This window comes from Pelmatolapia mariae, linkage group LG10_11 (assembly GCF_036321145.2).
Source record: "Pelmatolapia mariae isolate MD_Pm_ZW linkage group LG10_11, Pm_UMD_F_2, whole genome shotgun sequence".
In the NCBI taxonomy this organism is placed as follows: Eukaryota; Metazoa; Chordata; class Actinopteri; order Cichliformes; family Cichlidae; genus Pelmatolapia; species Pelmatolapia mariae.
In genome coordinates, this window is record NC_086236.1 from 55,299,981 (window position 1) to 55,323,387 (window position 23,407).

The 23,407-nt window shown below is 42.1% G+C and overlaps 1 protein-coding gene across 6 annotated transcripts in view; it reads right to left on the minus strand.

Moving 5' to 3' along the window:
* kif13a (kinesin family member 13A) overlaps positions 1–23,407 on the minus strand; it is a 45,546-nt gene that overhangs the window by 12,212 nt on the left and 9,927 nt on the right. For 2 of the 6 annotated variants that reach the window (XM_063485256.1, XM_063485251.1), the window contains exons 3-38: positions 22,205–22,217; positions 19,744–19,804; positions 18,711–18,803; positions 17,945–18,125; positions 15,728–15,815; positions 15,074–15,208; positions 14,844–14,956; positions 14,648–14,759; positions 14,343–14,555; positions 14,124–14,234; positions 13,898–14,032; positions 11,635–11,765; positions 11,278–11,364; positions 11,018–11,193; positions 10,290–10,509; positions 9,806–9,968; positions 9,530–9,673; positions 9,291–9,440; positions 8,756–8,920; positions 8,454–8,627; positions 8,175–8,326; positions 7,963–8,095; positions 7,703–7,849; positions 7,114–7,146; positions 6,072–6,171; positions 5,864–5,990; positions 5,707–5,762; positions 5,501–5,625; positions 4,490–4,666; positions 4,280–4,372; positions 4,041–4,193; positions 3,840–3,917; positions 3,686–3,736; positions 3,509–3,593; positions 3,282–3,433; positions 1,394–1,558 (exon numbers count right to left, since the gene is read on the minus strand). In XM_063485256.1, the coding sequence (XP_063341326.1) occupies positions 1,394–1,558; positions 3,282–3,433; positions 3,509–3,593; positions 3,686–3,736; positions 3,840–3,917; positions 4,041–4,193; positions 4,280–4,372; positions 4,490–4,666; positions 5,501–5,625; positions 5,707–5,762; positions 5,864–5,990; positions 6,072–6,171; positions 7,114–7,146; positions 7,703–7,849; positions 7,963–8,095; positions 8,175–8,326; positions 8,454–8,627; positions 8,756–8,920; positions 9,291–9,440; positions 9,530–9,673; positions 9,806–9,968; positions 10,290–10,509; positions 11,018–11,193; positions 11,278–11,364; positions 11,635–11,765; positions 13,898–14,032; positions 14,124–14,234; positions 14,343–14,555; positions 14,648–14,759; positions 14,844–14,956; positions 15,074–15,208; positions 15,728–15,815; positions 17,945–18,125; positions 18,711–18,803; positions 19,744–19,804; positions 22,205–22,217 (4,492 nt within the window). The remainder of the gene's footprint in view (positions 1–1,393; positions 1,559–3,281; positions 3,434–3,508; positions 3,594–3,685; positions 3,737–3,839; positions 3,918–4,040; positions 4,194–4,279; positions 4,373–4,489; positions 4,667–5,500; positions 5,626–5,706; positions 5,763–5,863; positions 5,991–6,071; positions 6,172–7,113; positions 7,147–7,702; positions 7,850–7,962; positions 8,096–8,174; positions 8,327–8,453; positions 8,628–8,755; positions 8,921–9,290; positions 9,441–9,529; positions 9,674–9,805; positions 9,969–10,289; positions 10,510–11,017; positions 11,194–11,277; positions 11,365–11,634; positions 11,766–13,897; positions 14,033–14,123; positions 14,235–14,342; positions 14,556–14,647; positions 14,760–14,843; positions 14,957–15,073; positions 15,209–15,727; positions 15,816–17,944; positions 18,126–18,710; positions 18,804–19,743; positions 19,805–22,204; positions 22,218–23,407) is intronic. The other 4 variants (XM_063485252.1, XM_063485253.1, XM_063485255.1 and 1 more) reach the window with 4 other exon arrangements.

Sequence of the window (23,407 nt, forward strand, 5' to 3'; positions counted from 1 at the left end):
GACATTTCTTCAGGGGAAGAAATGTTTTGTCACTCATCCAAGCTAGACTGGGATTGGATGACTGAGGATGCATCTTATACTTTCACCCTCCCATCATTCTGGTAAAAGTTCATTGTAGTTTCTTCGGACCAGAGGGTTTTTTCAGATCTGCACAGGCTCTTTTAGATGTTAGACATGACTAAGTCTGATCTGACCTTCTGGTTCTTTAGTGTAACCAGTGGTTTGCACTGTTTTGCAAACTCTTTGTATATACATTTATGAAGGTGTCTCCTGACTGAAGACTTTGACAACAATAATCCTGTGGTCTTGCACTTTAGCTGTCTTCTGTGGTCTCTCAGGTATTTAGATCCTGTTGAGATCTTTTTAACAATGTTAATCATTTGGCCATTCCTAAAGTTTTTCTCTCTGATAAGTTTATTTAGTTTGTAAGCCTAATGATGGCCTCCCTGAATTACACTGACGTTTCTTTGGGGATGATGACAATAAAAAGCTATAAAATCCAGTTTCAACAACTGATATTATGTCTGCTCAGTTTGTGTTGAAATCACACAATAACCCTCCTTTTACCATGAAACTGCTTTTCAGTCAATTAACAAACTAATTTTGAGAAAATAGATGTATATGAAAATGGCTGTAATTCCTAAATGGTTAATTAAAATTTATTTTTAATTTAAATTAAAGCTGAAAGCCTGCATTTCAGTTTTCTCTTGGTTGTTTGATTTTAAATCCATTTTCCTGGTTTACGGAGGCAAAACCAAAAAAAATGTATAGTATAACAGTATATTTTAGCATTTCACTGAATATTTGAATGAGGCTGTTTAGAAATTATACTATAGTATATCATAATATTTTCTCCAAAAACATATATTTGTGCCAACCCATAAAACCCATGAAGCTCTGCTTTTTCAGCTACCTAAGAATTAAAATTTGGTCATAACTTATTTCAGCTTGTGATTTTGATGGTAATCTGGGGCTCATAGTAGCATTTAATATGCTACCATGCTATTAATCTTAATATTTTCTATGCATGTATTAGATGTGTTGCATGTATTGCATTATAATCAAAAGTATTACCCCATTAATATCACAGTATTACATATTTTAACCAAAGTATTGAACTGATATAAACACTTTTTTTCTACCAGGTTAGTAGCAACCTAAATACTATTATTTCTAACTAGCTTTCCTGACTAATGCTATGTTATTACTGAGCCAATGAAGCTGACTCTTGTTGTAAATGCTGTCAGTTCATGGATTATCTGCCCAGCAAAAGGACAAGTGTACAGTTGTGAGTGCGATACTTACAGCACACCGACTACTTGTTACGTCAGCGCGTATTATGTCTGTGCAAAACTCCTGGAGTAACCCTCAGTGGAGAGTGCGTAACACTTACAGCAGTGTGTGGCAGTGTGTGGCTGAGCTGTCTGCTGGTGGGAGTGGAGGTGGGGGTGGAGGTGGAGGTGGAAAGCTTGCAGTGGCCCTCGCTGCCTGCCCTGGGTCGGCGCCAGGGGCAGGGAGGGGGGAGCAGTGCAGGGCTGTCCACACATGAGCGCATGCTCTGCAGATGGGTCAGAACAACAGCACACACTTCACACTCACACACACAGCATGCATGGAGCTGGGCAGGCCAGTTATATCATTAGTGCCATGCAGTTTAACATTTCACAAAAACACTGCTTGAAGTGCACTAAGTACGAGGGACAGTACTTTTTATTAGAGAACACTGGTGAGCAGTTAGTCTGTGTAGTTTCTTGCACTCGTTTTCTCACGCCCATTGAATAAGTATAATCTGCATCAAACACTTAAGCACTTGCTCACACTTAATAAATGCATAAGACCATTTTTAAACAGACTACTGCTATTTATGTACTCCTGCATTTATACATTAAGAACTTCTTTGCTGTTTGTTAAAAACCTAATTCTGAAAAAGTTGGAACTGCAAAATGTAAATAAAAACAGATTCCAACGATTTGCAAATCTCATTAAACTCATATTTTACTCATAGTAGAACAAAAAACTCCATGTCAAACGTTTAATCTGAGGGATTTTACTATTGCATGACAAAAAATAGTTCATTTTGAATTTAAAGGCAGCAACTTTAAATATTTCTTCATCTACAGTACACAATACAACCAAGGGATTCAGAGAATCTGGAGAAATCTCTATGCGAAAAAGACAAGGTTGAAAATCAGCATTGGATGCTCTCTAAGGCAGCACTGCTTTAAAAACAGGCATGCCACAGAAATCACTGCATGGGCTCAGGAACACAGCTCCCTGTGCCATCCACAAATGGAGGTTAAAGCTCTATCATGCAAAAAGAAGCCATATGTGAACATGGTCCAGAAACACTGCTGTCTTCTCTGGGACAAAGATCACTTAAAATAGACCATGTTTGGAAAACATGGACTCTGCATCCTCTGGATTAAAAAGGAACGGCAACAGCTGACTTGTTTTCAGTGCTGAGTTCATAAGCCAGCATGTCTCGTGGTATGGGGGTGAATCAACGCCTATGGGATTGGCACCTTTAAAGGGACTATCAGCGCTGAAAGTTATATACAGTCCTCTCCACAGAAGTCCAAAAACTGGTCTCTCTGGTTCCCAGCCATTTACTTATTGTAGCTAAGCAAAGAGGAGATACCCATCCCAACTTATTTTTTCTGAAAATGGTGAATTTCTTAGTTTAAATACTTGATATGTTTTTTTTATTTGCTATTGTGAATAAAATGTGGTCTTATAAGATTTGCAAATCATCACATTCTGCTTGTATTTGCATTTTACACAGCGTCCAAAAATCTTTGTAACTGGGTTTGTAGAAACTTCTATCTGCGAACCACAGTATTCCTGATATAACCTCAGTCCTTACACCTCTCTTAGTCCACTTCAAGAAAACAAATGTGCAGTGTTAGTTTAAATGATCGAAACAGTGACAAAAATATCTGGAAATTCAACTTCCACAAATAAAACAGAGACATGACACAGCACAGCTTAGTCAAGTTGAAGTCATGCTCCTATGTGTCACGCACCTTCTGTTCAATAAAGTGACAACAACAAAGTGAATGATGTTATCACGCAGCTTCGGACAATTTGTGCTTTTTTGTCAGCGTCGTTATACTGAACATGTTTTGAAAGTGTAACTTGATGTGGTGAAATTACGACAGTGATCTGACAAAATGGAAATGTGGAACTGGAAGAAAAGTGCAATGGCAAAAGGAGCAACATGCAAAAAAACCACAGAAATGAATACCACCCATTTAGAGTGATTTCAGCTCCATCCTCCTTACCTCGTGTCCCAGCAGCGGCCGGGCCTCAAGAACTTTCTTGGCCTTGTTTTCCTCTTTGACAGGAAGAAGAGACTTGAGGAATTTAGGAGGTTGTGGGGAGAGGACTTTAAAGGGGCTGGCAATAAAAAAGGTCGAACTCTCTGGAACCAACCCTGTATGGGAACATTCGGTGTTAACTCTAAAGTCAGAACGGGATGCTTCCACACATGTGCTTTTTCTGAGGTTACCTGAGCTCTCCTTTTTAATGGGTGTGGTACAAAGGGAGCCGTCCTGTGGATTACAGTTGGTGCTGTCCACACGGTCACAGTGATCCTGTGATTACAGTCACAACAGACCACAGTCATCACACAAGTGTACTCTTGCATGACAGTTACAGAAAATGTTGAACAAGAAGCCCGACGCACCTTACAGTCTTCATCCTCACAACCAGTCAGGTCTGTTTTACTACATAAAGACTGGAGAACAAGAAATAGGACAGTAAAATCATGTGTATAATTTTATGGTCAAGTTATTTCCATATGGCCAGCAGGACATGCAGTGAGTGATTTCTTTAATTACTTGCTGTACATTTGGTGTGCTGATACTCCTCCTTAAGTGTCTCCCCTTGGCAGCGAGTGCTTCCTTCACTGTCACAGCCTGCGGAGACCATTAAAAAAAAGGCAAGTTTATCTCTACACATCATCCCTAAATAATTAATGATTATGATGTACACTAAATTACATTTTTTACTAAATTAGATTGTGTTACTGCGTAGGTTACCTGTCGTAGCCTCTCCAGGCTAAGTATGTTCTCCACCTCCAGAACTCCCCGGGTGTATTTTTCTATGTAAGTTTCTCCATCCTGAGTCTCCTCGCTGTCCCCACGAGCAGCCATGAGAGCCAAGGTTTCCCTCTCCTCTGGCTCCTCCGAAGCCTGGAAGAAAAAAAATAGGAAGGAAGCTTAGAAAGAGACGTTAAACTCCAAACACTGATAAAACAGAACCAGAGTTTCCAACATACCTTTGGTATGTTGGAAACTATCTCATAAGTCACACCGCAGGAGTAAAGCATGTTCTTTAGCGACATTCTTCTCTTGAGGCTCTGAGTGAAACTCTGTAAGAAACAAATATTCAAATTATGTTGATCATTAAAACATGACAGACTTCTGTAAGCCTAATATGTTCTTTGGGCTAACCTCCTTTGGTTACATCTAGAGTTTCAAGTATTAACCTGTTTGTTGTAGATGTTGACAGCAATCCTCTTGCGGAGCACCAGCTCCATGGAGGCAGGGTGGCTGAGCTGCACCGTGGCTTTAATGATCAGGTAGATGCGTTCATTTGGCGACGTGACCCGGTTGAGGTGAACAGAATCATGAATCGATGAATCCCAGGAGCACACTGCTGACACCTAATGAAATTTCAAACTTGTGTTTAATTCATTTTATTTCACAATTATCTATACAAAGAATGTGTGGCAGTGGGTTGTGACAGCACAGGGAGACACATGGATTACGATGGCATACGTGGACCATAGCTTTGGGTTTGTCTAATTACCATTTAGACAGCATTTAGCGCAACGATTACTGTATGGTTAGTCCTGCTCAACATCACACAAAAAGGAATAAAGATTAATTTCATTTAATTACTTCCTACCACACATGCTGCAACCCATCCAATTAGGCACACATAATTGTAGGAAAAAAGTTGCCCTAAAACTCTTTTATGTGTCAATTTGTGCAATTATGTGAGGAGAAAAACTTTATAGCAGCAATTTAGCAAATGAAGATAATTTAACATGGAGCCATAGTAAAACCGAAGACACACAAATTTATATGTTTTAACAAAAATACTCTACAGACCATGAGTAGACTTACTTACAGTACATTCATTACACTATTGGATATCTGTGAGCTTCTCTAAGTAAGTAAAGGGAAAAGGCAAAAGAATAATAATACTTAAACAAATATATGTGTGTGTGTAAAAATATATAAGCTTAATTAAAAACATAATTCAAATTCAATAAAGAATTCAATAAATTAATGAATGCCTTTTTTTATTATGTTGATGCATTATTATTATTATTTTTATTTTTTGGCAGTTTTGGGCCTCCATAGATTCTCTGAGTTGCCAAGATCTTTAATCTTTTTTTTTCTATGATTCAACTCAATTCAATTAAAAAATAATAATGTTAAAGTTCTATTTTTGACCAGGAGAGGGCAGTAAAGTAACCGTTGTTACTTACCTCCTCATCACTGTGCCTAATGATAGGTAGATAGAAGAACTGGCTGCCATGCTCTTTGGGCAGTATAGAGTTAACGCCTGCAGCATGTGGGCCGGTCAGCTGCTCGTTCACTGTCAGATTATCCGCTGGTGGCGTACAAAAAAAAGGCCGTTTGCATTTGTGAAGCCAGCGAGGACTCTGTGAAGTAAAGTATGTGTCTGCCTTACCATTTAAATCCAGGAAGAGTACAGGAATGTGAGCTTCCATTCCTGCAGGTGGAGTCCTACAAGCAGTTGAACAACAGGGTATTGGTTCAAAAATAAAATTAAATAAAAGGCAACAAGAAGTTTTCATTTCTGAATGTTTTGTTTTGCTTGTTTTCACCAGTCTGCAGGAGCTCCCGGGATGCCACTACCAGGTGCAGGTACCAGCACTGCATTTCTCTCTTCAGTCAGCCCGACCCACTGCTCCACCAGCCGAGCTTCACGCTCAATGTCCTCCTCTGACTTCTCTACATGCAGTGAGAAGGATAGAAGTTAAAAAAGAAAACAATGTTTAAAAAATGAGCTTGTGATCAGGGCCTAAAACTCACCCTGTTTGTTGATGATTTTCTTGATTTGTTCGTCAAGATACTCCCGACGTTTGATTAGTGCATCTGACCAGCGCTCTCTAACACAGTTGAGATCCTCTTCCTGGAACCAAACAAAGAGCTGAATTAATGCCAGCTGGCTCAGTGAAGCAAAGGTTCTGCTACAGGGCAGAGTGAATTGTTACCAGTGGATGATGAGCGTGCACTGGGCTGATTTGTCTGAGGGAATACTGTAACTGCTCCCAAACACCCCCAGCTAATACTTTGGAAAAGTAACAGCTTTACCAAACCCAAGATGTTAAAAAGTAAAAGTCTTAAGCTCTCCAATTCTGGCTATAAAACAAATGTGATTTCACTTAATAAACACATGCACAAAAGCTCTCCTTATCCCCCTTTTGCAATCGCACTCATCATTCACACTCACTTGCATGCACCTCCTCGCACGCAGCCAAAGGTCCCCAAAGTCCTACCTGAATACATGGGAAGTATCTCTCTGACAGAGCAGCAGAGAGTAGATTCCCCTCTGCAACATCCCCAATCCCCAAAATACCTCAGAGCCAATCATGTTACGCTTCTGCAATCAGCACACTTTCACAATGCAAAGTACTGTAAATCATGCAGCCATGCAATGCCCAAGTGATTAATTGAGGCGTATTACTTCTGCAGCTCTTCAGTAGTGACAAGCAAACAGTAGCATTAGTGCGCAAAACCTGTGGGGAAAGGCAAGAGAAGGCGGGACAAGATTCTGGCAGACATGCTGCTCCCGGAAGCTCAGGGTGAACCTGTAATTTGTTCGTTTTTATTCTAGGAGATGCCAAAGAGTTGTTGGTGCGACTGGTAATCACAACACATCAGAATACATCCACGTGTGCAGCTGATGCAGATGCTGTTTAATAAAGCGCTTCTTTAGTCGGCAGGGACCTCCTGCCTCTCATGCCCTCAGCACAAGGCCTAGTCACAAACACATGATCACATCAGTTGGTGTCCTTCATGCTGCAGTGTGAACTAAAGGGTGAGCAGCAGCAGGAGGAGACTCGAAGGGTACCTGATAACTATCCATATCGTCTTCCATCTCTCTCTGGCAGGAGAGAACACACTGAGTCAGATGTGGAGAAGCAGTAAAGGCCTTCACTTGACACGTCAGAGGAAACCAGTTGCTTCTCATCTAGCTTACTGTGAATTTCAGTGACGTTTACATCCATGCTCACATACTTAAATACGTAAATAGTTATATTTATAACAAGAGTGTCAATTTATTTCATAGTTAATTTGAAAAAAATGGGATTCTGTGACTACTTAGAATTAACAAGCAGTCCCTTTCTATAACCCACAACAGAACTGTGACACTAACAAGTCTTTATTTTCTTGGCCAACTCTATGCTAGCTGCCAGCTGCCAGGATGGACCAGTCTAGGCATGAAAGCTGAGAAAGACTAAACATAGTTTGTCTGAATTGGTGTAATATTGCGTCTTTGTGGTATGAAACAAGTAGAATGTCCCCGAGAACATCTTCCTGCTTTGATACAGAAACATCTAAAGGCAAATTACCATCCTAATGAAGCCAGCACGATATGCTCATAGTCAAAGTCTATTTGTGTGAATGTGGAAAAACGCAAACATGTGCATTTTGCAGACCTGGTAGCTGTCGAGCGGTCTCTGTAGTTTGGTGGAACGAGCCGACACACACCCGATAGAGACAGACAGAACAGCCTCCACCAGCAAGGGCAGAGTGCCTGAGTTCTGGACCGGTTTCACGGACACCTGCAGTCTCCTGGAGTGACCCTGTTTGAAAGAAATCATAATCACATAATTAATTTTTATCCTCTTAAATGTGTGTTTAGTCTAAAGCAGCCAGCCTGACCTGAAGGAAACCTCCTTCATAGTTTTTCTCTGACCTGTCGGAGTTGGAAGACTCCTCCTGTGCTGATGTCTTTCCCAGGTTGCAGCTCCACAGATGCATACTCTCCTTGCTCATTAAGCTCTTGGATGGCGATCCACAGCTCGATCCGGCGAGACACGTCGCTCCACCTTGAACATGTAACAGCCGGGATTAGAATCAATTTTATATAAGTGCAAAAATGTCAGTACAACATGTGATGCATCTGACCTGTCCCGGAGCGTCTGGGTCTTGGCTTCCAGTGCATCCAACTCCCAGAGAGAACGTCCATTCCCAGCACAGCGGTGACCCCACACTTCTATGGCCAGTGCTCCATCTGATATAAACTCTAAAAACTCATCTGTCACGTGCACAACATAGTCCTGGGAAAAGAGTTTGGGGTAGAGAAGCTGAAAGTTACTAACAAAAGTTGCAAGAATGTAAAATGTGTCCGAAACAAGGCATTAAAAAAAACCTTGAATGAAACAACAAGCAGCTCAAGTTTCCAACCTTGCAGTGGTCAAACTGGACCGTGAACTGAGCATCTGGGCTTCGAGGGGAAGGTCTGTCTGGGCTGACCATGGGAGGAGCCACAGTGGGCTCACCATGCTCCCAGAAGGTGTACTGACAGAAGACAAAGTTGGACAGGTTGAGCGGCAGTCCTGTGGCATCCCTGATCCGCACCTACAGCAGTGAAGACATGATGAAGATTGAAGACTTTGATGTTTTTAGAACTGAAATCTCGTCGTGCGCCGCTTGCACAGATCCGTTTTGAAATCTTTGGTTAAAATCCAATGATGGTTCACTCGTACCCTGCAGGTGAGCCTTTTGGCCATGTGGACGATCTCTCCGTTGGTGTCCATGACCTCGTAGCAACTATTTTCACTGGAGTTCTCCGAAGAGTCGTCCCCGCTACACAGGCGCTCTGGTACAGCTCCACTCACTCGCATCAGCTCAACGTGCAGCCTGCCTGCTACCTGCACATACAAGCAGAAGGAGTTTGTAGAAAAGTGGGACAAAACCTAAACTGTTTGAGAACTAATCCATGTATCCAGAGAAAATTGGCCATTTTTTATTCATTTTAACCAGTATGCTGATTTTTGTTGGTCTATATCTTTTCATATGGACATAAAAGTACTGTGATTTATGAAAAGCTTTTAAATATATTAAGACTAAAAGAATAAGACTAATTGTACTAACAGCCCACATGAGAAGTGTGTGATCTAGTACTTTATCTGTATTTCATTTAGCATTAACTAGTAAAATAATAAAATCAGGGCTTCAAAAGAGGAATTTACGAACACAATGACTGACGTCACAGACAGCAAGTCTACAGTGTGACCTTACCTCTCCCTGCTGGCTGATGATGGGGACAGCGTACTGCAGCTTGACATCATGGAAAAGGCACTCGAGAAAAATGTTGGCCACCCCAATCAGGTTGTGATTCTCTTGCGCCTCGTAGAAAGGATCACAGTGCTTACTGCTTGCTTTGTTATACTATACAAAGGAAAACAAAAGAACATACTTTTAATTACTTTCCCGCTTCCTTACTCATTTTTTCCTGTCTCTGGTCCTTTGTTACTCACCGTTTCCTCTGTGCCCTCTTTCCAGTCTCTGTAGTGGTCTCTCATGTCTACAAGTTTGTTCTCCAGCTTTTCAATGGTCCAAACCTGGGTCCCCTTCCCTTTCCTCCGCACCTGAATGGCTGGCTCGCTCACGATAGCGCCACGCTACATTGAAGTGTCACATTTTAGATCTGATTACAAGATATTCACACCCTCCCTAACCCTAAGCTTAACCGACCAAAACACTGAAATAACCGAATGAAGTGTAATCGTTTCAAAAAGGTTCAGCAGTCTGACCTTACGGTTGGCGCTGAGGTTGGCTGCAGGAATCTGAAGGGTGACCTGATAATCGGTGAGTTTGTTCATCTCCTCTGCCAAAAAGTTGGCTTCTCGCACCAAAGTGTTGGCTTTGACGACCTGCTCTCTGAGTCGGGAAAGGCTCTGGCGAAAAAGCTCATCCCTGTCACAAAGAAACAAATACACAGAGACGCATTTTATAGAGTTTTGAACTTCTCGTGTCCTGAGTGAGTAAAAGAATCACTAATTCCTTCCATTCAGATTTGACTTCTTTTGGCATTTTTATGGTAGAGAAAATTGTGCACTATAGTTTGTATTTGTGTGTGCAACAAGTATGTAAAAGTAGAAAAAAAATATACATCTAAATTATTATATACTAGTTTCATCTGTGGCTATGCATTTATAATATCAACAGCTTAAATAGCACACCTATATTTTCTGGAGTATGTATGAGGCATCATACGTGTGTGCGAGCTACACTAACCGCTCCTCCGTCCACAGTCGCAGCTTGCTGTGCGGCGCGTGCGTTGAGAACGTGAGGCGGTCGCTGCTGCTGCGGTGATGCTGTGAGGTTTTCTCTGGAGACAGCTGTTGCCGCAGCGACTCCAGCTCTCTTTCGTACATCATCCTTTGCTCCTCCAGGGCCGTACGCTTCTCCTCCAGATACTGCTTCTCCAACACCTGGACCACATTCTGCATGGGGTCTACATACAGCGCATTAAAAACTTATTAAAAACATACACACACTGTTGTTAGTTGTTAGCTGTTTCAACTGCTCGTTAACACAAATATCCAATTAATTAATCACACGGCAGCAGCGCAGTGCATTTAGGCATGTAGCCATGATCAAGACAAAGAACAACTGCAATGTGAAGTTACTCAACAGAAATGCAAATATTAGTTATTATCAGTATCATCACAGATTAAACTACTGTTCTACTCATGAACAATGGCTCACTGAATTAATATTCATGAGCTGCTATAAAGTGTTTTTCTTCTAAGAATAACTTCATTATTTGTGCCATTTAAGAAAAATGAGTTGCTATTTACACATGGATACTGTAAGTCAAATAGAGAAATACTTTTTTCCCTTTATTCAGAGGATTAAACCCAGTAATACAGGAATGGTATTTTAAAAGGATGTTAGGATACAGTCAGAGTTGCTGGAATGAGCTGGCAGTTCATAAAATATGTACATGGTCCCAATCATACCATTGTTTCCAAGAGTCTTCATTATGACCTCCATCTGGGCAAACTCATAAGTGTAGTCTTGCTCAGAAGAGGCCTCGCTGGCTGTCTCAATGTCTGCCTCGACAAAGCTCTCTCTGGGAGATGCTCTCTCCAGCTCCTTCAAACGGTCCCGCCGCTTTCGTTTAGGCAGATTGATCCTGGAGAGCGGTGCAAATATCCAGTCAGTGACTTCATAGCTGTTCACACGCTTGAATGTGGCAACAAAAACAAAGGACTCTTACCTGAAGAAGTGATTATTTCCCCATAAGATACGGTCTCCATGCCACAAGTGTACTAATGAATCGATCATAGTTCCATTCACACAGGTCCTGCAGAGAACATACATTTATATTTTATTGTTGAAGAATTGTATTGTAACCTTCAGGTTTTCAAGGGGAAGAAGCAGGCTAATCGAGTAGGAACAATGGTTTTTTAGGGGGAGGGAGACATGCATCTGATATCAAAGTGAGGAGCTCAGATCATGAGATTCCTGTGCAGTGAGGTCATGTGAAACTCTGAGGTCCAGTCATCCAAGAGCACAGATCACAGATGGAAACACAGACAGAGAGTATGTTGGAATAAGTTGCACGACAGCTCACCTGGCATTCCCTACTGGCATCAGGGTGACATCACCATCTGGGCACAGCTCCAGGACGCAGTGCTCTGGCTGTATCCCGATCCCAAAGAGCTGGATGTCCTGAGATGTGTCTGCACCCACACGCGTGTGCTCCTACACACAGGTGCAGGAAAGATTAGGGAAACTACATTGGCAGATCAGGATGTAATTACATCTCACCCTTCTTATTCAAACTTTCTGGCCATAACCACAAAAGGCTGCTACCTTTTATCTACTGAACTGATTTGAACTAAAGTAATGAAAAAACAATAAACACAAGAATACGAATTTGGGAAAATCACAACTAGACATAAAGCAGAATCAGGCCTAAGCGAAAAACCATCTGTGCCGAGGGGGCGTTGTAAAACAAACATCCTAGCTTCTAAAGGATGTCCTACCCTGCAGCGAAAAACCTATTTCACATTACCATAGTCATTCCACACTGATATGCCAGGCTGGCCTGCAGGAACTGGACAAAGGCCTGTTGTTCTGTAAGCTGTGCAGATTGCTGTCTCACATGCCTCAGCGCTCACACATCCAACTAGACGGCTGGCTGTTCCACTTCAAAGTCCAGACCTGCTCTTACTGGACTTCTCTCACTACAACATGTGTGCAGTGTTTCAGGGCCTCTGTCAGTGCTAAATATTACTGCTGTGGTATGTGACGCACGAAGAGACTCACTGTGAGTGCTTAAACAGTAAACCGCAGTATTAGCGAGTGACTGAATAAGTGACTAACTGGGTCTTTGTGGCAACTAATGAAGAGTACAAGGGGATCTTTTTGGCTTGTTTTCCACCGTATAGGCGTTTTGGTCTTTTGCAGTCACTATGGGCAAAACGCTACAGTGATTATAATAAACATCATAGGAACATCTTGCTCTACAATTCTGACAGTTAATTCACAGAGAATTAATAAAGGACAAGTGATTAGGTTTCACTATAGGACATAAGATGACATGAAAACACAGTAACCAGCTGTGCCCCCAGCTCTGGTCTGGGAGCATTTTATCAATGCTAACCATGATATTAGCCACATTAGCTCATTAGCTATCAAAATGCTAACACTGACATCACAAAAAACCAGAACCAGTCTATTTACCATTTACCAACTGTGTACTTAAGTCTCACTTTAACATTAGGCACTCGTTGATTTTCTAAACCAAAACAAATCATACAAATATATGTCTGTAAAACTTTATTTTTTTATTAAAAATGTCCTCTTGCAACTTTAGAAATTTAAATCAGTTTAAATTAATATTTAAAATCACTGGGACAATCACAGAAATGCAATACGGCTATGCAGTGTGAATAATCTCTGTATCTTTTTGTCTAAGAGACTCTTAAACTTAAGTAACAGGGCAGATCCAGGCGTGTTTAAACTAATTAGACTCACCGTTAAAAACAAGCTGTATGCTATATTTGCATTAAGCAAAGAAATTGTTGAGTAGTACATAATCCAGTGTGATAATATCAACAGATACTTTGGGTCTTGGACCTCTTGCATCATATTGTAAACCTGCTGTAAAGAACCTTGGTGCTTTCATTGATTCCTTTCTGAAATTAGATTTGCAGATTAAATCTGTGCACTTTTAGCTTTTAGTTTCTTTTTTTAAACAACCTTGGCAAGGATATCCATGCTTTTATCACGCCCAGACTGGATTCCTGTAGTTGTTTTTTTTATGTCAGATTGTGCAAGGCACTATTATCATGAATGCAGTTGGTCTAAAATGCAGCTGCTCGACCCCTGACTGGTAGACAGACACATGAATGCATTTCATCTATCTTAGCATTGATTAGGATTCATCTTTAAATTTTGTTCACTTATAAGTGCTTGCATCAGCATATCTCTAAGTAACTATTCGTCATGTTACAATTTTACATGCTCAGTGCAAGACCAGGTGACTCGACTGGTGACTTAACTCTAAACACCAAACTAGCTCTTACAGCTAACTGATCTTTTGCAGTTGCCTAACTCTCAGACTTAAACTTAAAAACTCATCTTGTCTTATGAACCTTTTTACTTTAGGTCTAATTTACAACTGTGTGTTCCTGTAAACACTAGAGATTGATTTTAATGATGTTAATTACATTCCTTATTGTTTTTAAATTACTGCCTCCTAATTGTTTTATTGATTTCTGTGCATCACCTCGGTTAGTGCCTGTTGTGCATAAATTTGTTTTAGAAAAAAAACGGCTTGACTGAGGAGCTGAGCTTGGAAAAAAATGACATTGCAAAAACAGCATTACCTTCAGGTAGTAGACCAGCAGCTCATTTAGGGCAGGATCAGCATTCAGATTGACCAGGAAACACTTGTCTTCACCCACTTTAATCCCAGACGTTTCCAAGGAGATGCCCATGCTTTCCAACTGCTTCTGACGCTCCTGTGAACATGGATAATAACAATGTAGCCGTTCATATAAACACACTGAATTAGAGTTGAAGTTTCACAGTTTTCATGAGTAAGGTGTTTACAGTGGCAATCTCCTCTGTCTTTCTTAGCTTCTCCTCCCAGGTGACTGTCATCTCCTGGATGAGTTTCTCAGACTCCTGCAGTTTCTCCTTCAGCTCAGGAGCCTTCATGGACTGATGGGAATTTAAAAAAATGTAAAAAAGGAGAATAAATCAGAGCCAGATGTCTGGCATAATTTATTCCTAATTGAACAGCATCTGTGGTTCAACCTCTCTTCTCACCTCGGCCTGAGAGAGCTGAACTTTCAGCTTCTCCACCTCTTCCCTGAGCTCTCTGATGATCCGAGCGTTGGGGTCTTCATTCACGACGGCATGGTTGACGATTCTCTTGGCCCTGTCAGCGTAACGTAGAGTAGACAAAGTCTCCTCATAATTATCAGCAGCTGGACTCACCGTGGCTATCATGGCGGTCTTGCTGTTTCCGCCAAGGTTGTCCTGAGTTTAAAAAAATCACAAGAAGCTGTTAAAATAGACTTTCATGACAAGAAAGTTACAAAAAAACAACCCAAACAGAAGTTGGGTCAAACCTTCAGTAGCCAGGTGAGCACTGAGTCTCTGTAAGGCACAAACTTGGCCTTCCCCTTTCCTGCAGACTGATCAGCCAAAGCAGAAATCACACATCCTAATGTGGTGAGAGACCTAAAAACCAAACAAAGATACATTTAACCTGATAAATGATTGGACTTTATATACAGCTCATATACAAAATAAAAATGTTCTCACTTGTTTATATTGCTTCCTTCTTTGAGTCTCTCCCCAGCAGCTCCAGTCTTCGACACACGTTCACTTCCTGCCAGGTCAACCAGACTCATTTTGCTCACTTTCTCCCCTGAATTCTGTTGACAGTCACAGTGTGCCCAGACAAATATATTTAATTAATAAACAAATGTTTGTCCTTGTGAAAAAAAATGATTGTAAATGTGTGTGAAATAAGAAAAAACAAAAAGACTTACTCCAGACTGTAGATCATAGAGCGTTTGCGTGACAATGATACTAAAGACGGCGTGTGATCGGCTGCTCTCCTCATTCATGTTGGTGGCTGCAACTGTGCGAGATTTGTTCCCCTCTGACATCAACACCTCAATGTCCTAAAAAAACAAAAAAGAGGAAGTTTAGGACAGCAGAACTATTTAAAGTGTTTTTCTTGCTCAGGCTTTGAGCACATTTCGGTGGCTAAATCTTTAAATTGATAGTTGTGATAGATGTGCACATCTGGCTGTATGCCACTTCATTTAATTGGGTCACAACAGAGAGAGGGCCAAGGCTGTGGGAAATCCATTGGACTAATATCAGGCAGAGCAGAGCGCAGAGGAGCAGGGCGGAGGTGTTTAAACTTAATTATGGAAGGGCCTGCCAAGGCTTGGCATACACACTACACAAAACCCCATGACTACATCCCACATCAGGAATATGTGTCACTGGAGTCTCTGCACTTGGGAAGGTTTTACACAGCGAGGTTATTCCAAATGTAAATCAGTGGTTTGGCGACTGAAGATACAAAGTAATTTCTGCTGGATGTCATAAATCATGTCTATGTGGCTCTGATAGAGGGTGGATACAGCCTCATTTCTGGTCGTGGCATGATGACAGACGGGTGAAAGACTCACCTCAAAGCTGGTCACAGCCAGTTGAGACAGACCGTCCACATACGGACCAAAGACTTTGTGTTCCCGAACTTTCAGGGACTGACGGCTCCTTCAAAAAATAGAGAAGGCAACACAATGAGTAAAAGAGAACAAAGAAGCACTCTGGAGAAACTTAAAATCTTTTATTAAATGCATACAAGCTGTAGTATGGAACTGTAACATATACATGAACATTTATAAGAATCAAAGCTTTTTCAAAGGGAATAATACGTCATTTTGATTAAGCTTATCAGCACCGAATAGATTTCCTGTGATTCACAATGCAGCGGTGCTTTAAAGCTGGTGTTTGTGGTAACATTCCCACATTGGCACACCAGTAGAGATGGGTTCACAACAGGTTGAGAGCAAGGCCAAACAAAAATACACACAGATGTGGATTTTTCTTGTTTAAGGCAAACACCATGGGCAATCATCAGCAGTGTAAACTCACTGAACACTTTATTAAGAACTTGCTTGCTGGACCCCCTCTTATCTACCTTAATGCTTAATGGCATAGATTCAGCAATCTACCTATGATTCAACTTCAGGGATGTTCAGCCCACATTGACTTTAAGTGCAGGATTTGAATCTCCCGTTCCACCGCATCCCAAAGGTGCTCTACTGGATTGAGATCTGGTGACTATGGAGGCCATATGAGTAAAGTGAAGTCATGTTCACGAAACCAGTTTGAGATGATCTGAATTCTGTGTGGTGTGGTCTTTTGCGTTTGTGGGCCATCTGCTTCAAGGTTTGACGCACTGTGTGTTCAGAGATGCTCTTCTTTTGTGGCAGGCACCTTACTGTAAATTGCGCTACATTTAACACCAAAAAGCATGTCCTATGTTGCACCCAGTATGTGTGTGATAGTTGCTAGGATGGTTTATTTATCTGGAAAGAGAAGGGGAGATGTTATCAGAACGAGTGCATAATTGGCAGGGGTGGAGAGCTCAAAGATAGGAGCTAAAACTTTGTTTCTATCCTGTTGTTCTTTACTCTGAGGACTACTCTGAGTGTTTAGAGCTGAGCCCCAAATACTCCTGCTGCACAATAATACTGGTATTTTAGCGAAACACAGCTGAACTGAAATTCACAGCGCGTCACATGGAAGATCCCAACAGGAGACAGATACAAGGATAGGTCTTGTTTTCCTTTTTACAGTGAGCAGAGTGGGCTCCAGTGTTTCAGGCTTTTTAGCTATATTTCTACACAAAGGTCAGTACACAATGAAAACATCTCTGCATGTCTGTTTTTAGCAGTGAGAACATGCAAAGCAACCTCTGTAGACGCTACTGCATAACATTTGTCCATTAACATAAGTGTAACAATATCTTAGGGTTAAGGCTAGTCAAACTAGTATGTGCAATATTCACTTTCTTCTTCAGACACACAGCCAAATGCACGTCCACCCTTGACTCCTGTATAGCTCCGCACCTTTGATGGAGATGGCAACCGGTTTAATCACATTTATTATTGTAAACAGATTGCTTGGAAGATTTCAGGTTTGTCTTAGTGCCATTTTCTCACCATCTTGATACATCAGACTTGGTTTGAAGATGTCTGTCTGTCAGTGGTCTAACCCACCCCTGCTTTATACAGTACTACAGCTAACGTTTATTCCTATAACTGACAGAGTAAATTAGGATGCAAGATCAAGAGCATCTGGAGGTTACTATATACGTGACAGGAAGCTGCATCTTTTGACATCTGCAACTCACAGAGCGCTGCACTGTAGTCTGTTTCTGGCGCTCGGCTCGCAGCAGCTCTGACCGCTCTCTCGCTCACGGCTTTACTACCAGATCTCCCTGAAACATCCCCATTCACAGCTCACCCTTCTTAGCAGTCTGTCTGCCAACCCACATCACACCACAGAGGCGAAGAAAGCAGCACTGTCAGAGGATGACACTGGCTGCTGTTCTGCAGGAAATAACTGGGTTGAGCTTCCTACTCACATCATTCTATCGCCATCCCCCCATCCTGGGTACTAGACACAACAGAGCTATAAAAAGCGACGCAAACCAGAAGACAATGCGAGCTAACGGACAGATCACTCTCTGCTTGAGCTGGAGCTGGAGAGACTGAAGGCAACAAGAAAACGACTCCATAGTTTGTGAAAACAGCTGCGTCTTGTCGCCCCCAGGTCCGAAAGCTGCTTCGGTGAGCTGGAACATGTGCATTTTTAAAACCAAACATCAAACTCACCCTTTGGGATCCAGAAGGTCACGGACCTTCTCATTGTAGATCTCCATGTAGGAAACTTCCACCTTAAAAGAATGGCCTTCGTTTGCCTCCCTGTGGACCCTCTCAAACAACGAGCAGCAGAGTCGAGGAATTAAGCCTGGCTGCTCTCCATTGCCCATCATGGAAAAGGACTTGCCTGAGCCTGGATGCACAACAGAGTCACACATGAGTTGCCAACTTCAGAAAGCGAGTTAGTTAAATGTAGTCTCTGCTATGGCCACAAAAAGTCTGCTTTAAGGAAGTACTTAGTATTTACATCTGGAGAATAATTGCCATCATCATCGTGTTGCAAAAAATGAACATGTAGAGAATGAGTCTCCAGCTGTGCCAGCAGCTGTGTCAGGCCACATTTGTGCTTGCACATTTGCATATACTGGGTGTACAATGGATTTCCTTTAGCATGTTAGCATGCTAACATTTGCTTATTAGCACTAAAAATTAAAGGTGATGGGAGCACGTTAAAAGTGAAACTTCTTAATTCATTTCAAATCACTTCACATCATTATTTACGATTTGTGATCTAAGTTAAACTAAGACTCTCCAGAAGTGCCGTCATCACTCATGTGCTGCTTGCAGGATGTTGCTTCAACCAGATGATTATATCGGATTTGTTTTCTTTCTTTCTTCTAACTGATGAGCGTGCAGGTGTGTCCCTCTAAGACAGGAAGCAGGATAAAATAGCTAATGTGATTTTAGGGCGAGGGAGGAAATGAAGTCATTCAGTTACCTGTTTGTCCGTAAGCAAATATGCAGGCATTATATCCCTGGAATGCATTTTCAAGTATCCCCTCTCCAAGGCACTTGAACACCACCTCTTGACCTTTCAGAGAAAGACACGGTCACCATGGAGATTATGGTAAACAGAGGAATAATTGTGTCACACAGGGTCAGAGGCCACGTCCTTTTAAGGATCCAGCCTCTGAGTTAATACACAGTTATACTGTAAAGCACTATGATCACACATACTGTTTGGCTGTCTTAGTACTAAAAAAAACTGTATAAATGGGGTGACAAGGGCCACAAAGGGCCACGAAACAGTGATTAAGATTCATGAAAGGTGGCAGATTCCTGTCTGGTCATGTGGAAAATGCAGAGCTGTGTAGAGAAAACTCTTGTGCTGCTCACTGTCATGCCCCTGCTCAATGGCCCAGCTGTTTAATGAGCTAAATAAAGCCTTGGCTCAGGCCCTTGAGGCAGCCCTTAACTGAACAGATTGCCTTGTCGGTTCAGCACAAAGGAGATGTAAGCTTAACATTTCCATCGGCTAAACAAGAGTTATTTGACAAACACAAAGTATCCTCAATTATTATGTAAATCTGCCTCACACTGGCAGTAATAACCTCTTTTATGAAGATGTTACAGAAACTGCAGCTGAGGAGAAAGAAGAAAGCGACTTTACCGGGTTAGCGGGTGCACGGGAGTGTAACAGTGGTGGATAAATACATAAACACAATGATAAATGTGTGTGAACAACTGTGATGCCACTATAGCAGACATGTGAGTCCAGACAATACAAGCACAGCTGCCTTGTTGATTTTAATTCATTCACTCAAAATGCAAATTTTCATATAAACCCATACTATACTCTGTTTTGCATGATGCAAAAACAGCCTGCCACCAGGCAGCGAGCTTCTTTGCCCTTGCAATGGTAACACAAAGCTCTGCAGCAGGTCTTTGCATGGCACATAATTTGAGCTCTCTGGTTGAGTATAGGATTGTTTTTTTTATTTTTTTTTCTAGCCTTCACATTTGTGACTCACCGGCATATTTGGGAACGTTGGACTCATCCATGGACCAGAAACAGTGGTCAAAGGCGAACACCTGCAGAGGCGACAGCACAGGGAGTGTAAACACACTTGCCCAAGCATGTATAGTACAACATAAGCCAGTCTCTCTTAGTGTTGGCCGTCTTCTGAGGTTCACAGGATTGATGTGCAGTACCATGTAAATCAGCAGGACTGAGCTTGTCTGAGTGAGTAAGATGAATCCTAACTGAGCATTGTTCAAGGTAATGTTAGTTAGACTGCATCATGTCTGTCTGCACAAATTCACTCTCAGCTGTTTTGTCATAGTGGCTGGAGTTAAATGAATTCATAAATCAGGGTCAGCGCTCCCCAGAAGAAATTCCAGCACTCAGTGACCCTCATCTCCAAGGAGACAGGGGCATAGCTGTTCCACTTGGTGCGGGCTGGCTCTTAGCCCTCTAAGTCCCACAACACAGACTTCTGCAGCAGCATGCCCTTCTATCACCCAGGCACCTGCAAGCGCTCTGGATACATAACACACAGAGAGGATACTCTTTCTGGGGAAAGAGCATTAGTCAACAGCCCCTCACAGACAGAACAGCTCCTCTTACAATGTATCTGTTTATGCACTTGACTCCATATTTATCTGCTGTAACGTTCTTAAATGTATCCTTTAAGCAGCTGCAATGCAAGTCACCATTACATATTTTTGTTTGCTGTTGCAACACCTCATTTACCCATTTTCTAGAAATGCGTTACCTGTGCCAGCGCTCAATCCACAACCATTTCCACACATTTCCAACAAAAAACCAAAAGAAAAAAAAAACACCGCAGTCGTCATGGCACCATGTACTCACTGGACCCAAAAGTTGGAAACACTGAAATCAGCGGATATAGGAGGGGCTACTGCAGGAACTTCACTGATGTTTGGGAGATGCAGCCCACAGATATTGTATTGCCAAAGGAAATTACCCTGAGATTTGTGATAATATAATGCTAAATAATATCATAACATTTTCTCCATTGATGGAAAAGAGGTTATTTGTGTTGATTCAAGAAAGAAGCACTAGGACAAAAAGTGTGGCCTGAACTCGGTAATGGGAGCTTTATGTATGCTTCTCCCTCCATTTGCCTTAAACCTTTAAAATCAGATTAACATTTCAGTCTTGATCTGATTTTTGAAGTTTTTAGGCAGATTTTTGGTTGCTTAAGCAGTCATCTAGCTTGTATTTAGGATAAAAAGCTTATAAAATGCATTGCAGATTTTTTCAGATTATCGTTCATATGTTTTTTTCCACATCTGTATTTTTGCAGCCTATCTTGGTCAGGACCAAAAAGTCCACATATTTCGTTCGCTTGTGTTTTTCTGATGTTAGAAGAGTAACTACCGTCCTGTCACTGCTGCAGTGCAAGTACAGCACTGCTGCACATGGTACAATTCCTGGCTTTAGTGCTCTGCCAAAACACTTTTCTCTACACAAATACCCCATAATAATTGACCTTTAATCATAATAAGGGCCACTGGCCAGGGAAGCAGTGGTTGCACAGTCAGCATGGGAAGCACTGAGATCACTGAATGCTTTGAAAGCAAGACCTCCTCTTGTGACTTCAGACAAGTGAGTGGGTGCCATTCAAAGGAACAAAAGTGCCATCATTCTCAATTAAGGCTGGTTTGGTAACTAGGGCTTCAGCCTCCTTTGGCCTGTCTCTGTCGGGCCTGAGGGTGTGACTGCACCACAAATTGTTCTAGACTGGACAATTACTATTAATCAGCAGTGCAAATAATGATGCAGCTGAGGCGCACAAAGCCCTTTTTGTCATTTCTAGTATGAAAACTGTCCGAATGTGATTGGACTGCAGCGTCTGTTTCCCCAGCAGACGGCAGGGAGAATTTGAGTGGCACTATAGCTCAGCAGACAACCACGTGCTTGTCTAGCTGAAAGGTATTATAGGGTAGCTCGGGTTCACAGGCCCCAGAGACCATGCACACCCGTGGCCCGGACTAGTGCTCCCCTTGGCCCAGCCAGGGGCCGACTGTACTGAGCACAAAGCCCGTCCCTGGTGTGTGAAACATCTCTGAGCTAGTCACCAGCGTGTTGTCAAGGGGGGAAGTGGGGGTGCACTCCAACAATGCAGCTTTGAATGTGCGCACACACTGCCCCAGTGTCCGCGCTCATCCCTCTCTCATTGTAGCGCCTTTGTGGGTGTTCACGAGATCTTACAGCGCTGACACATTCACACGGACATCTATCCGGCTCCTGCTGACCAACCAAACTACTAAAACACCCTCAGTCATGTCCCTAGAAACAGCAGTGGACTGAACTGTGCAGGATGTCTCTCAGCTCCTCGGGGGAGAAGCGCTGCTTGTCCCGCATCCTGCTACTGAACAATCTGTGAAGTCACTATAAATGGAATTCAGCTCTGTTGATGTCAGCAGGTTGTTTTGTAGAAAAAGAAACAGATAAAACATACATACCTTAGGTTGTTTCCTGGTGAGATTGAGGGGAAATAGTAGGAACCCAGCAGGTGAACCAAAAACAGAGAAAAACACAGAGAAATGAACATAGTTAGCAAACAATGTCACAGTCAGTGGTCTGAAAAAAAGAAACATGTAACCTCAGTTCTTTCTTTGAAATTCCTTCTTTGACTTCTTTCACTCCTTCTGTCATTTTCTCACTCACTCATTCATTTCCACATTGTTGCTTTTCCTGGTGGGAGCTGGTGCTGTGATTGGGTTCATAATTGGGCCAGTGGAGTGTGAGGAAGGGAAGAGATTTAGGATTCAATGTCCCACTGACTCTGCTGAATAAATAGCTCTTATGCCTGTGGACTTAACACAGAGGCCAGCTTGGGGAAGCTGCACTGTGCATTACAAGCTCCCGGAACTAAGGACAAAAGCGTAGCATATATGGTTCTAACATATGCAGGATTATTCTCTTAATTGGACCAGTCCTCATCTTACAGTAAGGTACAGCCTCTACGGTGTGTGGTTAATTAAGACATGCATGCTCCACAATCCTGTCCTTCAAGATTCAGCAGATTCCTCCTGCAGAAGTCTTCTGGCACAGAGACAAAGGTGGGCATCACCTTCACACAGTAACCAATACAGAGCAGAAGCTTTGGGAAGACTGAAACACTGCACCAATGTTTCTCACACAAACTGAGCTGAGTCACCAACAACGGCAGGGCCATGGAGAACTCAGCATCCATTTAAAAATAGCCTCTGCTTTTTTAATGTCAAATCTATTGAGTCTAAGTTTCAGAATAATAAAAAATCAAGGGGAATAGATAAAGTATTAACTGTGTTTTAGCTCTTACGACAGAAGAGTGGGGTTGAAGAACAAAAAGCAAGAGGGCCTCATCTGGGTTCATACCCTGTATCTAAATCTGGGCCACTTACAACAACTGAGACTTGGTCTTAATCAAAGCACACAGAGACTGCAGCAGGCAGTTCCCCTCCAACGGCCACTCACTCCATACTGCAGCGCAAAGAGGGGACGCCCAGGAAGCGCTACAGTATGACATATGCAGGCTATGTGGGTCTCCAGACTAGAGGGACTACAGATAAGGTCTTAATGCATGCTAAACTGAAAGGCAAAATTTAAATTAAAAAACATGGCAGAGATATAAAGATGGAGTACTGATGAAGAACAAAAGGAGAAAATTGAGGAGTGGAAAG